Raw genomic sequence first — 24,151 nt, 5'->3', positions numbered from 1 at the left:
TATTAAATGTGCTGTTCCACTGAGCCTATAATGCATTATGACCAGCACTAATAATACTTTACAAACATTGTTATAAGTTGTCATACATGATTATAATTTATAATGAGTTTTAGAATGCTTTATAAGTGAATTATAATGCATTATAAACAAGATTATTATTGAACCAACCTTTAAAGGGATATTTCACTTTAAAAAATGTTTTGGTAATTTTATCATCTAATCAGTATTTTGTGACTACTTCCCAAAAGCCTGATTAGACGATAAAATGAACAAATGTTTTTTTGTGAAGTGTTACAGTTACTTCCAATGTGCTTGGTTCTCAATATTAAACACAGTGTACTGTAACAACATATTCTGTACCAGCAGTGTGTCTCTGTCCAGCAGACAGTTGGCCAGACACAGCAGACTGAACATCAGGCCCAGGACTCTGGTAGCTCCAGTCATACTCCTGGTCAATCCTCTTTCTCCAGACATTGTTGTTCTGCTTAGAGGGAGAAGATCATTACAGTACAGCCAGTATACAGGACATAGGCTACTTTACAAAAATTGATGATTTCATCATTGGAGATTTCAAGCTAATGAAAAAGAAGGCCTTCTTTTTTCTGCTAAAATAGTAGCCACAGTTCAATAAAACATTTTTTTGTGATCTAGTTGGTAACGAGCTACCTCACTTTTGAGACACAGAGCAAGTAAATAGCATGTGTGTGTGTGTGTGTGTGTGTGTGTGTGTGTGTGTGTGTGTGTGTGTGTGTGTGTGTGTGTGTGTGTGTGTGTGTGTGTGTGTGTGTGTGTGTATCCATGTTTGATAGTGTCCTTACCTGTGTTGTTGTGATGCTGATGATGTCAGAGTGACTTTAGGAAGCGGGCAGGTGAATGAAGACAAACCCACACAGTCTTTTTATATTCAAGGTTGCTCCTCCCTCAAGGTAGGAAATGTACAGTTTCACTTTCACATAAATGAATCTACTTGTGTTACATGCCCATTCCCTGTTGGACCTGATTCTCGTCAGGCTTTCACTTCATCAGAAATCAGATTTGGCGTACAGTTTCACTTTTGCCTAAATGATACTACAGTATGCCAGTGTGCCTTCTGGTATGTATGCACAAGTGTGTTACTTTGTATATACATTTATAATGAGTTGAAAATTAATCTTTCTGACATAATCTCATACTACAGTAGTTTACACTCAATTCATTTTACAGGGAAACAAATGTAACGGGTTGATAGTTCATCATGGACATCTAAGGATAAACATGACACCTTCTTCTCCACACAGACAAGCTGCCTATAACTGCTGAAACAGAACAATATTTAGACAGCTGTTTGGCCTTGGCCTTTGTCATGCCAGCTATTGTTAGGCCACTCGTGGTCAATTTATGTACATGGCCCAGGCTTCCAAATATGAGTATTGAGAATTTGCATCTGTACCCAAAGTCTGTTATGATTCTAATGGTTGGTACTTAGAATGCTTATCTTGGAAAGTCTGGTCCATGTACAGATTGAACACGTCGCACCTCCAGAATCAGAACCTCCCTGTGACTGCCAGCAAAGACATCACAAGCACAGCCAAATCAATCCGGTAACACTCTTGAGTGTTTATACATTGCCGCACTAGATGGCATACATTTTCTAACTGCGACAGACATTATGTCGAGAATGCGTTTGTGGCGGGCAATGTATACGTTTTTATATGCACTGCAGCCGTTTGTTATGTGTGCAATGGATTCTAGATGTTGTTCTGAATCATGGTGGTTAATACAGAGTGGGCTATCATGGATGTCACACACGCACGCACGCACGCACGCGCGCACACGCGCACACACACACACACACACACACACACACACACACACACACACACACACACACACACAGGTTATAGGCCTACATTATATTATTTTAAGTTTCCTTGTTACAAGATTTTATGCATAATTATAAACATTTATAAGAAGTGTTATAATGCCTTATAAGTTTATTATAAGGCATTATAAATGTGGTTATAATAATGCATTATATAAAGTCTGAATGTTATTATGTTCTACATAAAAGAGAAACAGCTCTACTCAGAGCTTCCTATCACAATCCTCCCTAAAGGAAGATGCCAGCCATCCTCCTGAGAAAAGACATTTCAGCTGCTTGTATCCGTGATCTTATTCTTTCAGTCATGACTCACATTTCACGACAATAGAAATACCATAAAATAACGACCCAGCCAGGAACAACTCTGATATATATTTGCTTAATATTCATATCTTTTATCAATAAATATTGTGCCTTACAGGGTTTCCAGGTGGGACAGGTAACTCATAAAATTCATCTTTTTGCCGATGATGAATGTCTGACCATCTGTTTCTCTTTCTAAATTAGTAAGCCTGATTGAGGAGTATGGGACCATTTCACTATGACAAAAGTGAAATACTTCCTATTACAATTTTTTACTACACAATCTATCAACAAACAACCCGTTTTAAATGGTTCCCGGATGGCTTTAAATATCTTGGCATAAATGTAGATAAGGATGTGAAAAATCTCTTTAAACTTAATGTGTTACTTAAAAAAAATAGAGGAGGACTTGAATAGATCGACACATCTACCCATTGCTTTGATTGGTAGGATTAACTGCATCAACAGCAAATGCATTAACAGCAAATGAATATAAATATTGCCCAGGCTAATATAGGCCTATCTCTTTCAGTCTCTGCCGATCCCAGTACTTCAAAGCTTCTTTAAATCCTTGAATAAAAAGGTTAGGGAGTTCCTATGGAACAATAAAACACCACACCATCCAACCTGTACTGTACTGAACCTCGTCTGTCTCTCTCAATAATAATATTAATAATTTACAAGTGCACAACTTTGGCATTCTCATGTCTTATTTCTTAGAATTAATTATTTGTTAATGGGAATAAGAGTCTGTTGTTATTTAAAATATGAATCTATTAAACTCATCCTCCTTGGCGATTTCAATGCCAGAGTGGGTGCAGACCATGACTCATGGCCGTCGTGCCTAGCGTGGTGGGCCACAGTGCACTGGCATCAGTTGGACCTGATCCTGTCAGGCTTTCACTTCATCAGAAATCAGATTTGGCGTACAGTTTCACTTTTGCCTAAATGAAACAGTATGCCAGTGTTCTTCTGGTAAGTATGTATTGTATGCACGTGCGTTACATTGTATATACATTTATAATGACTTTACACTCAAACCCTTACGAAACGGACAGCCATTAAATGTGATTATAATGTCTACATTATATTATTTTAACTTACAATACTTCATTGTCTATTGTGGTGGAAATTACCATAGAGTTGAAATTACACGTTAGCAAAACATCTACCATCTGAGAGGGAAAATACTGAGACAGTCTCAAAGTACAAAAGCAGGTTTATTAAAAGGGTCTGTGCAAGAACTGGAACAAAAAGCAAAAAGAGAATACCATGGCACTGTATGTAACAGACCAGGATGGAGGCACTCAAGTACTGTTTGCTGAGAAAAAAAAGAGGAAAAAGAGCGCCCTCTGCTGTTTGTTTCTGTTTTGAGAGGATGCAGACAGAGATGTGATATTCTCAGGACAAACATAAGGTCAGTAACAGAGCAGAAAGTTCTTATCAGGACAGTAAAAAACAACAACAATCTTCTACTTCGGCAGGCTTATATTCATAATGTCGTTTTGAATGATTTCAATTGTACAGTTTCCCAACGCACAACACATAAGACAACTACAAGACAGGCATAACCATTTAAACTCTCTATACTTATTAGAACAGACCTGAGTAACAGTAGGCTACTTTGACTGTTTTTCCCACCGCCTTAAAAAAATATGTATCCCACGATTTTTGTAACCCATTTTTTTCACCCAGTGCCAATTACCTAAGCTGTAGTCCTGGTTTCTGCTCTCCATCTGCCACGCCCGGGGGAGCCCCGGCTGGCCAGGGGGAGGTGGTATAGAAACCAGGACTACTGCATGTTTTTGTGAGGGTATCTACCCTAGGAGTGTTGAGGAGACACGGGGAGAACATGCAAACTCCACACAGAAAGGCCCTTTCGGGCAGCACATCCTTACTACAGTACTGGCGTGCGCACCTGTTCCATTGTTTGCCTTAAAGAGAAAGTTGACATTATGAGCATGATCTTTATGCATAGGGACCAGCCTGTGATTGAGTCACAGCTCGTCCTTAGGATCCCTCTCTAAGAGGTGACCGAACTCCCTTTTAGCTCGAGCCAAGCTCAGCTCCATTAGGTCATTCTCTTCCTTCAACCCAAGTAAGCCCTGTTTGACATTGGCAATCAAGGCGTCCGTGTTTTGATACGACGGCTGTATCTTCACCAGCATCTCGGGGGGGCCTCTCGCGATGATGTTCTGCATCGTTTCTGCATGCCGTGCAAGTTCAGCAACCAACTCCTGGTAGGCTTTACTGACCGCCTGGTTGGTCGCCTGGTGGAAGAAAGTTCATATTTGTAGTCAAGACATCGGGTCTGTACGTGACGCATTACATGTACGCAAGAATGATCTATTAGAGGGTGTTCTCTACTTGAGCATCAAGTAATGCTCAAGTAGTATAACATAACACTTGACAACCTATTACTTTTATTACATTTTGAAAGTAGTTAATTACCGTCAGTTATTATGGAATAGTTTAGTGTACTTATACAGTATCATATGCACTAGAACTAGTATTTCCTGATGTAACCCTTTTTCCTGATGTGAAATATATTTGCTTTTCAGTTGAATCTACAATGCATGCATTCAACAGATACGCTCATCCAGAGCGATTTACAAGTGCGAGAGCAAGCATGAGCTTTAGTCAATAAACAAGAAAAATATTCACATAATCAGAATGCACATAGCAGTGTAGTGCCTCAAATAAACGATATACCACCAAGTTTAAATGTTTAACAGATGTAGGGTATTCTGCTGTTGTTGAAACATTTGAAATCTTTAGATTTTCTCACCTTTGCAGCTTCTGCATTCGCTATGACCTGACGCACCTGGTCGTCCTGCAATTAACAGTAAACATATAAGTGTAGAAGTTAAGGTTAGTGTGGAATCAAGTGATATGCATTGTGAAAATGACAACGGTTCCTCGCCTTCTAACAGAATGACCACTAAACATCATCTCACATCATCATCTCACAACACCTGTTGAAGAACAAAATTATGTTTATTCAAACAGCTGCATAGAAGTGCAGTGATGTGTTCAGAGGGTTCTTTGAAACACATCAGTCACAATGGTGGACAAAGTGAGGTTGAGGTTCTATTTCCGGTTGAGTCAAATACCATTATACCAAAAAGAAATGGTACCCAATGCCTCCCTGCTTTGCACTCGGCATTGTTGAATTGGGGGTAACAAGTCTCTGTGACATAGTATCATGTCCAAGGGGTGTACTTGCACATCAAGCTGCTTCATGCTAACAAAACACCGGTAGGCTCCTGACCTACTTACAAGTGAACGTTCAGCTTTTACTCACTGGAGCACTTGCTTTTAAGAATATTTAAAGATGCAGTGCCACAAATTTGGTACTTCTCTCTGTTTTGTATGACAGAGATTTGACAGTTGACATAGGCCTACTATGTACATTTTGAGACATCAGACCCCTGGGCGCAGACATGTAAAAACTCCCCACACAGGTATAAGGATTGCAGCCAACAGCACAATACCGGTAATTTCACCTGTGACTCAACAGGATTTACAGTGCACAACTGCATTTGACAGCAACAGCATAATGTATTGTTGGTTTCAGAGAGTCATGCAAAAAGGTTGATCTACAAACGTTTGCTTGCAGCAGGTCTGCTATTTTCATCAGTGGTGTAAAATTCCACCTCCGTTCTATATGATATGATTTTTCCTCGTCATCCCCAGTATGCAATGTGAGAACAGTGTGTTCACATCCGTACTGGGAATGATCCATACATGTGAAACTTGCTTTAGCCTGCTTCCATCACTGAAGGCCCCCTAGAGTCGAAACTGCTCACTCAGTTCCCTCTTCCTTCACTTTCCCCTTTAGATGGGTGCTAGTTCTGTCTAGTGCCCTTTGCAAATCTGTCAAGTCCGCATCCTGACCTAGGAGTCCGTTTGGTACCTGCTCCCTCTTTCACATAGCAACGGCATAGCAACCAAGCGGGGTATTAAAGTATGTCTGGCGATGTTCTGACCCTGTTCATTAAACTCTTAACTTTATACTTTTAAACTGTCTTGAGTACTTTTGTTGTCTGAAGGTAGAATTGTTTTGTCTTTTGTGAGTTTTCCACCACAGTCTACTCCACTACATCTCTGAAGGAAACCATAGGGTCAGGGCAGGAAGCATCAATACAGCATGGAGCAAAGAACGATAAAATATTCTACGTTTTGGGCTGTATATAATGCTGTATAAATAATAATGGGTCTCCCTTCATGACTAATTAATCGTGTTAAAAAGTTAAAGCTCTATATTCTATCTATAGTAATTAGAGTTTTGTCCGATAACAGGCATCTCATTCTCCACATCTCTCCAGCTCTTAAATATACAGAAACACATTTTGAGGTGGGTTGCCAATTTCAGCCAATCAGTAGAGACTACCCATTCATCAGCTTAAATGTTATTGTATTCCAGATTTGCTCACTTCTTTGTACCATCACTTCCAGTTTATCCTGTATGAGTTCTCTCTCCTGGTTGCATAGAATTGGTAAACCACTGTTTAGAACAGGCCAAAAACCCTAACCCAAAAAATCCAATGAACCTGAAGCCTATCATTAAACACCCAAGCCACTATGGGTTCAGTGCAATCCTGGCCAACTATATCAACCTGCTCCTGAGACAACCGCTCGATAAGGCACTATACATTACGTGATATAAATGTTGGTTTTGTTTTCGAGTTTCTGTAGCCAGTTTTGGAGGAGAGCTGTTATCTACCTTCCTGTACCAGGCTGGAGCCTACCTGTGGCCGATCCCATGGTAACCTTTGTCCTCCTTTGCTGTATGGGGTCAGATCAGGATAACCTTTCTGCAGCTGCTCTGTCTCCCAGAGACTGAAGCCTTTTATGAAGGCTGAAACTAGAAAGCTTTCGCTGGAGTTCAAATGCAAAGGTGCTTCAGGCATAGATTCATTTGAAACTGTAGTAAGTCTGTCATGTGATTTCTGATGAAGTGAAAGATATGGGGCCAATTATTGATCACACACACACACACACACACACACACACACACACACACACACACACACACACACACACACACACACACACACACACACACACACACACACACACACACACACCCCCACACACACACACACACACACACACACACACACACACACACACCGGGTACCGCCATTAATTCATCTGTTCGGTGCTGCCGAGATTGTGTGACTCCCCGAACCGAACCGAAATAAATTTGGCTCTAAAGGCCTGTCCATAATCTCTCGGAAAGGTCCGGTTCAACTACAAAATGAGGTCACTCGCAACTTCTGAAAAGCATTACCCCGAATTAGAGTTTTAGAAAACTGCACGTCGGAAAGTCGGAACTCTTAAAAGTGGAGTATGCATCGGCCCTAATAATGCCTGTTTCCCCAGGGGTCATTTATACCAGTGGTTCTCAACCTGTGGTAAAATTGTTTTCCTCACTCAACAGTAAACAAACCAACCTAAAGTTTACATTTCTAAAGTGACAATTACAGACTTTTTAATACCTCTAAAATGACAAATTAAACATTGGCCAAATTGTCAAAAATTAGAGGTAGAAATTGTGAAAATACCCTAACCCTAAAACATAATGCCTCAAATCTTAGTGCTCGTCAGGGTGGGGGGGATCCCCAGTTAAAATATGATTATTTTGGGGGTCGCGGCTTAAAAAGGTTGAGAACCACTGATTTATACTTACCGTTACCGGCGTGCACGGGCACGGCTTGCACTGCCATTCACCGCTGGTCAGAGGCAGCAGACACAGCAGCATCAGGACTCCGACTCTGATAGCTCTGTCACCACACATTGTTGTTCTGCAGCTGCTTAGAGGGAACACAGGACATTGAGTGATTAGAAAAGAATAGGTGATTGTCTACTCATACACACTGATTAAATGTGTGACATTTTATCGAAAGGGAGGAAATGAGGTGAATTAGATATTATTATAGCTGCGTGACCCTGAGACACAGCTGCTGGTAGGGGATGAGGGAGGATAGGTACGGAGGTCATAGTTACCACACATAGCGGCCCCTTTGTTTTATGGCTGTGAGAAAGAGATAAGGAGTTCTTGGATTTTTACTAGAGCTGTAGAGAAGAATGTGTTATTTTTTTTGCTTTAGCCAATTATGAACTGAGAGTCAGGGCAGTGGAAGTCATGTCTTCTTGTCTTGTGTGTCTTTGGTGTAGGCAGGGGCGTCACACCAAATTCTGGGCCCTGGGTACAAGGATTCACTGCGGGCCCCCCATGAATGTTAACTATTGAAAAATAGCAGATATACAAGCTCACAGCGCGCTGCGAGCTTGTAGATCTGCTATTTTGAAAAATCGTGAAAATGTGTGCCAAGAAACCTATGTTTCCATGTCAGTGATGCTCAAACTTTTTCATGTGAAGGACCCCCCATATCAAAATATTTAGTTCCAGGGAACCCCCAGAAGCAAAATTTGAGTTACAAATGTTCACTTAAAAAATACATATATTCAAAGATTTGTGCACATTTTCACGACTTTTCAAAAATAGCAGATCTACAAGCTCGCAGCGCGGCACTCGGTGCCGCGCTGTGAGCTTGTATATCTGCTATTTTTCAATAGCTAAAGTTACTATGGCCCCTCCACCTTGGGCCCTGGTAACTCAGTCCCACTTTCCTACCCCTTGTGACGCCCCTGGGTGTAGGACGTACTGTATGCACATGTGTGTGACTGTTACAGCTGTAAATACATGTTTTGTATTATCTTTTAACATCGTTTCTGAGTCAAGGTTTTCTGAACTTTTGAGAGTTTCAATTTCGCTATAGACTCTTTAGACAGGAGTCCATAAATTAAGTAGGATTTCTATGTCAGCACGTACACATGCATTCTCACACACACACACACGCACGCACGCACGCACGCACGCACACACACACACACACACACACACACACACACACACACACACACACACACACACACACACACACACACACACACACACACACACAACAGAATGGACATGTTGTCAGATTAACAATTTTCTGTTTCAGCATAATTAAGGAAGAAAAAAGAAAAAGAGAGAAAACAAACTAAATAAAATACAAAACAAAATAACATATGACATAAAAACAACCTCTTCATACCCTCCCACCCCTAGCTGCTCAGTGACGTAATGCATAATAGAGAATCAAAATGAATTGTTCCATTGACATGCATTAGAATAGACAGTCAGTTTAGAATAACATCATCCTTCTACTCAAGGGGCAGCCAGATCTTATCAATTTGTGCCTCTCTGTCTTTAAGTGAATATCGTATTCTCTCAAGATGAAGTGTACTGGTCGTTTCATTAAGCCAGTGTTTAAATGCAGGTGTTTCCTCTTTTTTCCAATGAGTTAAAATCAGCTTCTTTGCTATAATCAGACCATATGAAAGGAGATGTCGTTGTGAACTTGTCAAGTTGGAGATGGGGTCTGATGTGCCTAAGATAATTAGTATTGGGTCAGGGTCAATTTGGGTGTCCAAAATATCAGAGAGCGTCTCAAAGATCTTAATCCAGTATCTCTGTATTTGTGTAATAAGTTTGCTTCCAGTGCATTGCATTTGTCACAGTTTGGGGAGATATCTGGGAATATCTTGTGCAATTTGGATTTGGAATAATGGAGCCTACTGTATGTATAGTTTGACATTGAATAAGGCAGTGTCTAGAGTTAATCTAGCAAGAGTTAACTTCTTCTAAGCCATCATCCTAGAGCGTCTCTGATTTCGGGGTCCCCAACTCATTTTCCCATACTAATTTAATAGCTGAAGTAGTAGGAAGGCCAATAGCCTGTAAAGACTCATATAAGTATGGCTTTAACAACTTAAACCATCCATATTCCGGGGGGCAAATTTGCCCAAAATTGCTGATCTACAAGCCTACCGAATGCAGGCTATTTTGGACAAAGAGATTCGGTGGAAAAAAGCAGTCCAAGTTGTAACTCAAGTCCGTTTCACTATAGGGTGGGCAGCATTTATTTCCAGAGGGCCATATTGATAAAGCGAGTGAAGGGCCACAGATTGTACAATTGAATTGAAATTTAATGCTGAATTATGTTAAAACTGCATGAATTTGGTAGACATGCCAGACTATTTTACAATTGGTTTTACAATAATTTTACAAAATGTTCTTTTTACCTACTGGACCATACTGTATCACTCTGGTGTACTCTGGGGTTACAATTAAAAGGTAAATATTAATTCCTATTAATTGGAGTCGAGTTAAATTAATTTATCTCAAAACCATTCACATACGGCAACCTTTTAGAATGTAGATTCTCTCTTCTTTTTTTTCTTCCTTTTTTTTGGTCAACCGTCAAAGGGCCGGATCCACTAGAGCAGTGATTTGCTGGTTCCCAAACTTTTCAGGTCGAGACCCAAAAGAGAGAATAGATGTTTACTCGGGACCCAAACTAGTGAAAATAGCAGATCTACTTGAGCCGTGTTACAAGCTTCTAGATCGAATAATTAGGCCTATTTAATAATCGAAGAATTATTATAAAGGAAAATGTATATTTTGAAAAATATATAAAAAACATAAATATAGGAAAATAAATGGGATTTTTACTCGACATGTGACCCATAAAAATTGGTCCTTGACCCACAAATGGGTCATGACCCACTGTTTGGGAACCAGTGCACTAAAGTGGTTAAAGGGAGTTCAGTAAATCAGTACACAGTCAGAAGTTGAGCCAGGTCATGGTGATCCCAAATGACTAATTTACACCATACAGTACTTGCCAAAATCATTAATGATTTATTCAGAATAATACTGACCCTATAAAGGTTGTTGTTGTTGTATTCCTCCAAGGAAGATAGGCTATGTTGAATACATTATTGTTGTGATGTTTGTGTGCCTATACACAAATACTACTTTTCAAATTTGCAATTTCAGAGTCTTATCTCACTCAAATAATAGCTAATTCACCTGCTTTTTGAGAGCTAGAATATAAGTAACTTGCCAGACACTGATCATTTGCAGTTTAAACCATTCAATCATAGAGGCTTAGTAAGAATACAATGCTACTAATGGCAACATATACCAGTAATAATAATATTAATCATCATCATCATCATGATAACTTATAATACTATACCTCAAATATTATGTGACATTTTTAAATGTCAGATTGTGTCAGTAAAATGTATATCCATGAAAACGCTGGGACAAACAGTGAATTGTGGAGGAGGGTAAATTGGTTCATATTTGAATATCAATATGTCTATTGAGTTTATATACTGTGGTTGATTTGACTTTGCCTTCCTGTTATTTGACCTCATTTGTGTTCTGTGTTTGTTTTTTCTCTCTTCCTGTAACTGCAAATGTTGAGTGCTTGTGCAAAAAAAAAAAGGATGGCACTCTTTTACACCCTGTAATTATTTGATGTGACAATAGAGTTGATTCTAATTCATTTTCCCCCCTGTATGCATTAGTTGGTAGATTTCTGTGAACATAACTCTGTCAGTCAATACTGAAAATTCACCTAGAAAGTTATTACAATAAAACCTTCCTATTATACAGTATAGGTGTATCTATGGCATATTATTTACTATTTGCAATTACAATTTAGGTATTTAGCAGACACTTAATCCAGAGAGATTTACAGTTAACACAAGGTAATACATCAAATGAATAGAAATAGTAATGAAATCTAGGATACAACCAAGAACCTATAATATCAGTGTAACTCAAAACAGTGTAAGATCGAAAAATCTAGAATCTGTATATCGAAACACTATATCGAAATACTAGAGAGTTGCCAGGTTTACAAATGACCAGGTCGAAGGACCTGGCATATTATGCTATAGATACATTTTTTTTTGTCCTTACCTGTGTTGTTGTGATGCTGACATCAAAGAGTGACTATACGAGAAGCAGGCATGTGAATGAGGTGAAACGGTCCAGAAACTATCCCGAAGCCTTTTAATATACAGTCCTCAAGGCAGCTCCTCCCCCAAGCTACAGTAGGATTTCCATCTGTCCATCTGTTTGTGTGTGTGTCATCATCATGTATTGTCGAAGTAATTCTGAGAAGTGAACATTGAAATTAACTCAAATATACTATACCAGTAAAACGCCTAAGGGCGACAAGCGACCTTGCCCTAAAGGGTCGCGCTGTCTTGGCCATATGGCCAGTGATGTATATCGGACCAGTTACCCATATATGGAGACTCCTGATTCCCATATATTGAGATCCATGTACTGTATATAGTATATGTGAGACCCCAAACATGCTTACTCAGTTATTCGTTATGTGAAAGTACTATGACGTCTATGACATCTGACATCACACCTGTAGAACCAGCCACACAGATATGGGCCATCTGTCTTGGCCATATATATTCTGTTAGTGTGGTATGTGGCCTCCATATATGGGCATTCCCAAATGATGTCCTGTTAGATATGGGCTTAATATTGATGACATCAGGGATCTCCATATATGAGCATAAAAGTTATTCTGTTAGTGTGGTTAGCCTGAAATCGCAGTGATGTCAGAGCGGCAAACCCATAGACCGCAAAAAAGCATACGCGGACAGACGTCCGGAGACATGATGTGCTGTATCTCATACTAAACTGCGTGCAATAATTCTCTCTCCATAAGCAGTCGAGGAAAGGCTTGTGTGAGAGTATAGCCTATTACAGTAGAAGCCTGCGTTGTTTTGTAGAGGCAAAATATAATCTTGAGTGTTATGCATGTACACAGACCATACCTGTCAATATACATCATCTACATCTATAACATTCACACATTAGAGAAGTTGCTTCACCAAGGCAGAAAATGGCTTGACTTGCCCTTGCTCTCACAGGTCAATATTGAAACGCTAAAACAAAAACAAAACCTTTTCTTCTTGGCAGGGCTCATTAGAATCTTATCTATGACTTCCTTTCCTATCCTCCCTGACACCCCCACGAGCAGCCGCGTCTCAGGGTCACATAGCGCAACATAGTTATTAAATATAACTTCACATCCTGACCTCCATGTGAACATCCTAGCCCCCGCAAAATCTGAAATTGCTGTTTGATACTCCCTTCCTCTCCTGAACGTTTCCCATAACTGTGAAAGAGTTGCATTCTGCTTCAAACTGTCAGTCATTCTCGTGCACTGACCCTGTTCATGAACAGTTGGAATAAAACCTTCTTTATTTGATACTTTTAAATTGTTTTGAGTTTTCTCTATTCTCTGAACAAAGTGTTGTCTGGATGAATTACAGTACACCAGGAAGTGATTTTGACCAATGAGAACTTTGGAATTTGCATGCATATAAAAGATAATGTATAACTGTGATTGATTCCACTCAGCACTGAGATTTATGACTGGTGAAAGCTACAACACCCACCATTGCACCCTCTACGAGAGAGCAGGTTGGCTTTCCCTTGCCGAGAGAAGAACAAGACACTGGTACCAGTTTATTTTTAAAGTTATTGACGGGAAATTACCACCCTATATTAGAATGTTGATAGATTGGAAAAAGAATACTTACCAGACCCGCTCAAGTGACTGGCTCCAACTTGAGGTTCCATCAATTCACTCTGAACTAGGTAAATCAGCTTTCTGTTTTGATGCCCCCGTCTCATGGAACACTCTACAACTCACGTTAAAACTTAATGCTCCAATATCCTATGGACAATTTAATAACATGCTCTTAGATCTCCCTACCTCAGTGTGCAATTGTTTTTAACTTACTAAATGTCTATGATGTCTATGATGTTTTTGTTTTTTATATATTTGTATGCCAATTGTTGATCTTTTTGTATGTAATCTCGTCAGCATTGCAAATGAGGGTGAACCTCAATGCTCTTTTCGAGAATAAATAAAGGTTTCAATCAATTCAGATTCTGCCTATTTTCATACTGATCTGTCAGTAAGCCGTCTGGATTAAGAGCCTGTTAAACCTTGTCCCGTCTCCATTATTGAAGTAATGCATTTTCCTTAGAAGAGGTAAGCCCACAACACTGCCCATAGTACTGTATCTATCTGGTCAGTTCCTCACCTCTATCCACATGGACTTTATTATACAGCCTTCAATCCCAACAACACAACTCCCGCCTAAATTTGAACCCATTATGACCTGAGGCCTACATACCACTGTGACCGCTGTCTGAGTCTCGCAGCAGTAGCACACAGATCAGGCTTTTCTTCCATCTGTTGCTACATGAGGCTCAAGCAGTGGTTATCAGAAAGACTTGTTTATCTAGACACCTGAAGTTTGCTAAAGTCTATCAAAGTGTCATTTGATGTACATTGCAAATATGCTGATAACATCTGCCTTGGAGTGCTAACTGGGACACCTGCAGAATGCAGGTGTCCCGCTACCACTTCCTGCCCATCATTTATTATGTAGCTGTCACCGAGTTGTCACCTATATGCACCCAGGAAAGGGGCCTTTTCATCTCTCGCTTGACTGGAAACCACAGCGAAAATGTACCCAGAACTTCAAACAATTAACCATTATGAACACGTTTCGATGTCAATACATCGTCAGGTCATGACCTGACGAAGATGTATTGACATCGAAACGTTGTCACTCTTGCCTGCACCCTTTAACTAATAAAAAGGCCTAAACAGTCCGTGTTTGCTCCAGTACCTTCCTTCAACATATTCAAGTCCCGTTCCTGAGCTGCACCAGACCAGCCAAAACCAGGCTGGCACGGTGGACTCTCTTCATGCTGAACTATTATGAACCATATTGTGCAAACTGTTTAACCCATGTGATGAATGCCCAATGCCACTGGGACGTTTTGCTGCTAGGTATAACATATCTTTGAGTAAAGAATAAACCTGAACTCCAGCACCTGTCTGTCTGTGGCTCAGTCTGTTCCCGATGCATTGTTGTCTTTCTTGCTGCTAAGACTTGTCACTTTGGGTTTTCATAACTTCTTATCCACATCACCTTAGCAGACTCAAGGGATTTTGCAACAGGCGCGAAGTGACGCGCTGTGAGCTTGTAGATCTGCCATTTTTGCAAAAATCTAAAATGAGATGGATGCTTCCCCGGTTTTAATGCATGGGCCAAAAACAGCAATGTGAACATCACAAATCAAAATAATGTTAAATGGCATTATACTGTATACTTTGATTAATTACATGAGCATAATGTGGTGACTGCAAGACAAACCCAATCCATATAACCATGAACAGAAAGATAACACTTTTATTTAACACATCAAGGTTGAAGACAAGAAACAGAAAAAATAGCAGATACAAGGTAAGTATAGGGTTTAAGTGTTAAAAGATAGTCTATTATAAAGAATGTTTGAGAAAGAGATCTTTATGAAAAGGGACCGGCCTGTGATTTGTCACAGCTCTTCTTTCTGAGACTCTTTATGAGACTTCTTTAATTGAGCCAAATACGCTTTTGCTTCGTCCAATTTCTGCACCATTAGATCATTCTCATGAATCATAACGAACAATTGCTGTCTGACTTCGACAACCAAGTTGTCCATGGCTTGAAATATGGGCTGCAGGTTCTTCAGCTCAGGGGGGCCTCTCGCGATGATGTCCTGCATCGTATCGGCATGCCGTTCCCATTCCACGAACATCTCCTCAGAGGTTTTACGGATGAGCTTATTACTCTCCTGGTGGGGGAAAATTCATATTTGTGTATGGAATCCATATAAATGAATAGAAGAGGGATGTAAACAAAGTCAGCCTGACAACAGCCAAAAGGACTATTTTATCATTATTTTACGCTTTTTGTGGTCATTTTTGAAAAGAAACACATATGAAGCTTAATTTTTTATAAAATATTTTCGAAACTTTAGACATTTTTATTTTAGCATCCGTTAATGTTACTTGTTTAGTTTAGATAGATGTACCTTCTCCAGACAACCAATTCCTCATTTCATAAACATTTTCACAAATTCTGCCTCTTTGCTCTTTATTCTCTCTGGCCGACTAATTCATCAAGCTGAGAGTAAACTAAAAAGTAATCTCCTGCTCCCTTTCTCTTATACGTTGACCAGCGCAAAACCTAATCGTTTCTAAGCTGAGTGGTACTCCACTACACCACCTTTAAGTTTACTACCTCTTTTCTGATATGGACTAGAAAGGTGCAATAATGGAAAATTGCAAGTGTGGTTGCACCGCACTGACGAGTCGCGAGGAATCCACTGGGAATGAATTTAGTCACATAAACAACCCTTTCCACAATATAGTGATTGTTTAATGACCGACACTGTAGCTGACAATTAAGAAGTGGAGATTTTCTCACCTTTGCAGCTTCTGCATTCTCTATAATACTCCTATAAGGCTCCTTCAACTGCAATTAAGAGTAAAGATAAGTGATAAAGATAAAAATATATGCGCAGAATAAAATGTTATGCATATCAAATAGCTCATCATCCAATCTGGGAACTAATTTGGAGAGGGGGGGAAAAATGCTTTTATGGATCATAGCTCTCCTGGTGGGTGAAATTAAAGCTTGTATTAAGCCTGGTTAAATAGTTTGGTGATGGTGGACGATGGTATCCACTAATTAATTATACATCAAGATGATGCATGGTGTATGTGGCGTTTCAAATATAGACACATTGAGAAACAAATATAATAAAGATAGCACAGGGAGAACATCCTTCTTTGTAATATTTTTAAAATAGAGAATTATGATACATTGCAACACATGTTAGTCACAAATACAGCAATTCCTCAATTACTCACATCACTGCTGGAGAATTCACCTCCAACAGTCAAGTTAGTTTCCATGCAGTTGTCCAGACACAGCAGACTGAACATCAGGCCCAGGACTGTGGTAGCTCCAGTCATAGTCGCTACTCTGTCTCCAGACATTGTTGTTCTGCTTAGAGGGAGAAGATCACTACAGTAAGTTGACAAACTGCCAGCAGTGGTTCCCAAACGTTTTCATGTCAAGGTCAGGACTCCCAAATTGATTGACGGACCCTCATTAGACAATATATTTTGTGCCAGGGACTCCCAAGCCCCAGAAGATAAGATTTGTGTTATAACATTTCAAGGTTTTGATGTGCAAGCTCACAGTGCTACACAAAGTGACACGCCGTGAGCTTTTATCTACTATTTCTGAAAGGCCAATGTACCGTATATGGATTGTCACATGCTAAAAGGGATGTCACACATACTGTATACACACACGCACGCACGCACGCGCACACAAACACACACAGAATACCCAGCTGTGCCCATAACTAATTACTGTACATCTAGCCAGCTTGGAAGAGGCTGTGAAAGTTAATGTTTGTAGCGTGACGTGGTTTTTTCCTATTGGAACGGACAGAACTGAAATGTTTGTTTGTCACCTGTCTAACCTCTGCAGCACTGGCACACTCTGAATACGAGACCGGGAACTGCCAAAACCGAGCACTGGGGCCAGTCCATTAGTTTTAAGAAGGGTGGTTCCCTGGGGAACATGCCAAGTACTCTAAAGGAGAAGGGGTGTGTGTGTATCAGTTTAACAGTGTTAAGTCTTTTGATTATTTTGATGGCTAAAAATGTGATTAATTTGTGTAGCACAACATTTATTTAAAAGTTTGATCATTCCTGTGGTATGGGGAATATATGTGAAAGCTAAGCTGATTTGAGTCTGTAGCCTACTTGTGGAAGGATCCAAGGGAGGCTGCAACTGATTTGGCACAATTGGCAGACAGTTATACTTGCGTGGGCAACGCATTAACAACCTTGAGACAGTGCTGCCAGGGCCCTTATTTAGAGGGGAATACCACTCATTTTCAACTTTGAACTATGTCATTAATATATCTAGAGGTGTTGTGTGGAAATAAGAAAAAAGTCCCCCCCTTCTGTGTTGCCTAGAACTGGAGGATTGACTGTTGTGGGTTCATGTGATCAGTGACACCATGAAGATGTACTCTGCAAGCCAAAGTGTAGCCTTGTTGTGCAGTATTTGTTATCTTTAGTTTTGTTTGAGTCTTTACATTTTTTTGTAAGAGTATTTTAAATTGACAAGGCCTTCACCTTTTCTGCTGCATGCATGGGCCTGTTTACTGGAGGTTTTGAGAAGCCCCTCTTCCAAATAACTCCTGGGAACCACTTTTGAGGTGTTTATAGTAAACGAAACACACATCATTAGGAATGCCCCACTAGGTTTTGGTTACAGGTGACCTTGGTGCTGTCTGATGCCCTCGGCTTCAGTATTGCAGCCTCAATCCCCTTATTGTCTCCACCAGCCGAAGGCTGAGGGAGAGTATGTTTTCCCCTCCGTCCGTCCGTCCGTCCGTCCGTCCGTCCGTGCGTGCGTCCGTCCGTGCGTCCTCGCAGTTTGTGAGCAGCTAATCTCCGGCGCCGTTGGCCCGGTCGCTGCCAAAATTAGCACACACACTCCCTGGATGCCAATTCAGAACCTCTGCCCCACATTTTTCAAATCAGCCTCATGGTGGCGCTATAACAGGCCGATTTGTGTGGCCTGGTTGTTACACACTAAAAAATGATGGGTTGTTTTGGCTGGGTTAAGCCTATTGGGTTATTTAATTGGGTTGTTTTCATGCAAATGGGTATTCTGATAACCCAATTCGCTGAGTTATTTCTGTTGGGTATGGTGTTATTAGCTGTTGGGTTGTAATTTCCATAGAATTTGTTGAGTTATTTTGGACTACCCAACACGTTGGGTAAATACGTTGGTCACCATTGCTTTGCATAACAATGCAAAGCATGCTGGGTAAAGCATTTCCAGTGGCATTTTAAGCTTTTAGGAGCAAAAAATGCTAAATGTGTCAATGACACTGTCTGGATATGACACAGTGTCATATCCAAGTGTCTGCCAAGGCAAGCTGACTGACATTATGTCAGAATTTGATTTGTCAGTATTTGAGCTTCAACCATAATCTAAAGTGCTAGGGTGCTAGGTTAGGGTTGAGCTCCCTCCCCCTAGAGGTGAAATTAGTTGCAGAACCTTTGAGGACTCTTGAAGGTTTAGCCTCTGAGACCATGCTATTCTTCCATGTATTGTCTCATTTTGGTAATGTCAATAAATTAGTTGATATTGTAACTTAACAGGGAAGATTAGCATAGGCTGAATCGCTTCGCCCATGCTTTGTGATAATGTGATTATTTAATTAAATTGACAACTATCAGTTGTACCGATGAAATTTCAATTTAAAAAAGGAACCACCAACATAATAGTAATATATAATAATGAGGAAATATAATACATTTTAAATAACCCAACACATTGGGTTATATTAATAACCCAACATGTTAGGTTAAATTAACCCAGCGATGGGTCGGTCCAATATTTAACCAGTGTTGGGTTGGGAAACAACCCAAATTGGGTTGTTTTTAACCCAGTGTTTTTCTGTGTGTACCAGCTAATCTCCGGCGCCGTTGGCCCGATCGCTGCCAAACTGAGCACACACACTCCCTGGATGCCAAATCAGAACCTCTGCCCCACATTTCTCAAATCAGCCTCATGGTGGCGCTATAACAGGCCGATTTGTGTGGCCTGGTGGAGACCTGTGCTCGGAAGAGCACTGCTTCTAGTTCCTTTTAAAATCCCTTTTTTGTTGTTGCATCTATTAAGTCCTCCAGCGGAGACAACTTCTTGCTACACGCACGGCTGAAAGAAAACTTGACAAAATCATGCCTACTTTGCTGCCGTTTTATACTTAGAACTTTACTTTAGCACTTGGGATTTGTAAAAATGTAAAGTGTGTAAAATAAATAAAATGATTATAATTATCATAGATGGCCAACTCATGAGCTGCTACTCATGAGCGGTCCTGTGTAGGACTACAGGGAGTGAAGGCTACAAGTAAACGGGAGGCTCTCTCCATTCCGACATGTCGCCACTCCGAAATGGACTTCTTATTGTCGGAGTGGCGACACTCCCCATGGGCCTAAGGTTTAGGGTAGGGGTAGAGATAGGGTTAGTGTCGGAATGGAGACATGTCGGAAAGGAGACATGTCGGAGTGGAGAGATGCACCCCAAGTAAACAAGTAATAACAGAGAGTAAAGAATATGTGATTGTCAAGAATCAATAGGGTTTATTTGTTGCTCACTCATACAGAAGCAGTGAAATGTCGGTGTAGTATTTTCCACAAGACTGCTAACAACAGCAATACAGTATAATGATACTGGATTGAAATGAAATAATAACAAATATTCAGCTATTCTACATTTTTAAGGACATTCTCCCTAATGAGTACTTTTACTTTTGGTACTTTTTTTTGGATACCAATACCTTTTTACTTTTACTCAAGTACATTTTGAATCCCATACTTTTACTTGTAACAGAGTATTTCTATAAAGTATTTGATACTTTTACTTTAGTAAAAAATGCGAGTACTTTTTCCACCACTGGGAGAGACAGACAGAGATAAAGCTGGTCCACTGGCCAGCAATAGCAGGAAGAGGCGAGAGAGAAAGAGAGAGAAAACTGTGAGAGAGCAGGGGAGAGACATGCAGCAGTAAATCACTGTTTCTTCCAGCCCGGGAATCGAACCAGCGACCCTCCTTTCTTCCTCTTTTTTTTAGACTAAATGTTGGGAGTGTGTACCAAGAAATAGGCCAGTCAATCTAAGCAAAAAAAAGGGCCTGACCCAAAAGAAATTGCAATAGTAATGGTTCAAGGTTTTTTATGATCCTTATGCCTCATTCACACTACAGATATATAGTTGAACGTTTAGCTTGGTAATTCAATGTAATCTCAATGGAAACCAGCTTTAAAGCTTTCAAAGCTTTGTTCTTTGTGTGTCCTGCATCTTTAATTACCAAGCTAAACGTTCAACTATATATCTGTAGTGTGAATGCAGCATTAGAGTCATCCAAAAACATGTTAAAAGTTTCCCATTATATTCTTAGTGGATCAAGGTGAATTCAGGGGGTCAAGTTTGGGTCCCTTCACTTACTATACAGGAAAAAGACCCCCCAAATTGTTTTCTTTAAGTAGCATGTGAGCCTGTGAGGAGTCTAACTAGGTTTCTTTTTTTTTCATGATTCTGAATTCCAAGAATTCCAAACCTTGAACCATTACTATAACATGTTTTTTGGATGACTCTAAGGATCATAAAAAACCTTGAACCATTACTTTAGCAATTTCTTTTGGGTCAAACCTCAGATTGACTAACCTAAAATACTTTCACACACACTGTTAGGACTGTGAAACAGGCTGCAGGATCTCTATTTAGATAAGTAGGTCTATTTCAGACAGCCACAGTGTCAGATTGCACAAGTGGTAGGCTACGCAGAGAGAGATTTGACACACACATTGAAATACACACCCAAATGATCAAAACACCTCAAATTACTGTCAGCTATTTTAAAACCAGCACACTTTTACAGCCAAACATTAAATGTAGGACGTTACCTTCAACACGAAAAGCTGGCAAATAAGCAGTGAGAAGGCTAGATATGCACTGTGTGAGTATATGAATGTGCAGTGCACTGGCAGAGAGGCAGAGGCTGTCCCGCCTCTCCTTTGTCACATGGTTAAATAGAGATGTGGCATTGGACAACATTGAGAGGGTGTGGCTGTGGAGGTCTAGTCATTTTCAGAAGAACAAAGAACACGGAAGTTGTATGCATGGTCCTCCAGATTGTGTGTGTGGGGGGTCTTTTGTCTTGCTGCTCAATCTCATGGGACGCCATGCAATACGGACCCCTAGCTAAAAAATAAAGGTTCTTCTCCCCCCCCCCCCCCCCCGTTTCGAACGATCTAAAGCTAAATCACGTTTACCCTGCCCCCTCCGATCATCCCCTCTTCTTCTTCCCCAGTTCATCCACTTCTCTCCTTTCCCCTTCCCTTCACCCCGCTCAAAGCCCATCACTCATTCCTTTCTCTCTCTTCCCCTCCTCCTGATGAGATACCCCTCAAATGTATCCTTCTTTGCTTCTCTCCTCTCTACATTTTAGTCATATCCTTTAATCTTGGTTGTAGCCTAGTGTATAGTTACTTTGATTCTTATGATTATGATATGATGATTATGCTTCTGTGCTAAAACTAAACTGTGTCCCATGTATGTTGATTTCTTCATGTCACATACAACACATACCAGACAGCCATACGGCAAACACTGTGCTCATTGTATAACTTACTGCATCTGTGAGTTTCCCTACTCATGATAAACAGCCCCTTGTTGGGACAGACTAGGTGTCCCTAGGCTTCCTCTATTTTCTATAGGTTCCAGTGTCACCCAGCACTTCGAATTAAGGAGTTGTTGACTGACCGTCACTTGACCCCAAGAATGGAGAAGTCACCCAGACTCAGAGTGATTATTAGTCATCTTTTGGAAATAACCATGCATTGTATTGAAAGTATATTAAGGGCTCCGGAGACAGATAGAGGTTGTAACGAGACTTCATGCCCTCGCGCAGCTGCTGGTGTTGCTGGCCAGGGACAGGAGTCTGGGCACCCAGAGATCTCTGTAAAACTAATTCTATTATTCATCTGTCATCTTTGTTAACTTACTAATTATTGATTAAATGCATTCTAATATTCTTGTCTGCTCTTAGTGCCGATCCCGAACAAGTTAGGCTTTTTTTCAATACAATACAATATATTTTTTTGCTATTTTACTTACCCTGAGCTGCTTGTAGAGAGGTGGGTGGTCCTGGCTCGTCCTACGCTTTCCAACGAGCCATTTTACGTGGTCCGATGATTTATTCCATTGAAAATGGCCAGATGCAAAGTTTAGACCCCCCAAATTTTTACTCCATCTATGCTGTCGGCGGCGCGACGTATTCCGGGGTGCCGATCCCGAACAATATCGGCTTTTTTAATAAAATGAATTAAACCAGTAAGACTCCCTAATCGGGAGATAAGCGACCGTAGGTCACTTATCTCCACAAATAGAGCAAAAATGTGTTTTTCCAAAATCTTCCTGATCCATGTTGATGACATGAGTGTAGACATACTGTGTAGTGATTTTCGTGATTTTAGGGCAAAATCTGAATCGGCCTCATGGTGGCGCTAGAGGGCCATGTGAGAAATGAGGGGTGGGGTCTCCGCGCCGCCAAGGCGGACGAATAGGTACCGGCCCCGGCTCTCCCGGTCGCTCCTAGCCCGAGTTACGGCATTTTATGTGAGCTGCAGTGGCAGGGGGTCCTCCACTGGGGGCGCCACCACTTTTGCATCCGTTCTGGAGCACCAGGAGTGGGTGGTCCCCGGGAATGCCCCGTGAGCAGCCCCGTTGGGGTGGTCATTTGGTCATTTTTGCACATGTGCTCATTTTTTACACTTGGGGGTCCCCGAGGGAGCTGGGGGTCCCTGGAGCTCCGGGGATCCTTGGAGGTTGTAGTTTGGCAGGTAAGGAGTGTGTATGCAAAATCTGGCATGGATCGGGGCAACGGTTGCGGAGATATGAGCAGGGCAAAAGTGTGACGTGTGACGTGTGTGACGGACGGACGGACGGACGGACGGACGGACGGACACCTCGAGCAGCTTTCTGTAGTAAGTGCGACCTACGGTCGCAATAATCGGAGGCCTCACTGAAGCCTCGCTCTAAATTTCCATCCAGGCCGCCGACCGCGATCTGTTTACACCGGCCCGTTAGAGGGTAACGCCGCCGCATCGCGCCGCCGAATCCAATACATTCTCACATCTTTCAAGCCCATTTTCTCAAAAATCGGGCTTCTAAAATGAGTAATAGCCTATTGCTATCTTTCAGCTCTCTTCATCCGGGTCATTTTCATCACACCCACCAACGTGAACGCGCGCGTCACTGCTACGTGGGTCCCCGTATGTTACAGCGGTGGGCTATGGGAGAGACCCTGGCACTCTGGCGCCCTCTTGTGGCCTTGGCACAGTATGAGTTAACTTAACCATTCAAAGAACATGCAGAGATAGCACGGTCCTGGAGGGTATTCAAATGAACTAATTGCACAATTCTCTTGTTTGTTGGAAGCCATCTCTATCACTCCCCATTCTTATCCACTGTCATCATCCCCTCATTTTTTCCTCTTCATACTGTACATTACTGTCCTCTAGGGGTGTAACGATATAGTAACTGAATCGAAAAATCTTTTCAAATTTGCAATGATCTACCATATCATTATGCAAAA

General features: G+C 41.0%; 2 protein-coding genes across 4 annotated transcripts; both read right to left on the bottom strand.

The window, feature by feature from the left end:
- Positions 1-4,161: 4,161 nt before the first annotated feature.
- Positions 4,162-8,183, bottom strand: LOC308298597 (uncharacterized protein; the record flags this gene model as incomplete). Its single annotated transcript, XM_080742241.1, has 4 exons — positions 4,162-4,434; positions 4,953-4,997; positions 7,860-7,980; positions 8,119-8,183. The coding sequence occupies 4 exons, from the start codon at positions 8,181-8,183 to the stop codon at positions 4,162-4,164; spliced, it is 504 nt and encodes a 167-aa protein (XP_080598367.1).
- Positions 8,184-15,301: 7,118 nt separating this feature from the next.
- On the bottom strand, positions 15,302-21,543 carry LOC308298531 (uncharacterized protein). Of its 3 annotated transcripts, none has more exons than XM_080742155.1 (4): positions 21,459-21,543; positions 16,825-16,960; positions 16,379-16,426; positions 15,302-15,743 (listed from the first exon to the last, which is right to left on the bottom strand). In XM_080742155.1, the coding sequence occupies exons 2-4, from the start codon at positions 16,951-16,953 to the stop codon at positions 15,465-15,467; spliced, it is 456 nt and encodes a 151-aa protein (XP_080598281.1). In that variant the 5' UTR covers positions 16,954-16,960; positions 21,459-21,543; the 3' UTR covers positions 15,302-15,464. The 3 variants fall into 3 exon arrangements, with proteins under 3 accessions (XP_080598281.1, XP_080598282.1, XP_080598283.1); XM_080742156.1 differs by having other exon boundaries at positions 16,825-16,963; positions 21,459-21,521; XM_080742157.1 differs by having other exon boundaries at positions 16,825-16,981; positions 21,459-21,487.
- Positions 21,544-24,151: the final 2,608 nt, after the last annotated feature.

This window comes from Nannobrachium achirus, assembly GCF_963921795.1.
Source record: "Nannobrachium achirus genome assembly, chromosome: 14".
Classification (NCBI taxonomy): domain Eukaryota; kingdom Metazoa; phylum Chordata; class Actinopteri; order Myctophiformes; family Myctophidae; genus Nannobrachium; species Nannobrachium achirus.
Note: the sequence above shows the minus strand (reverse complement) of the source record. Positions and strands in the feature narration are given on the sequence as shown.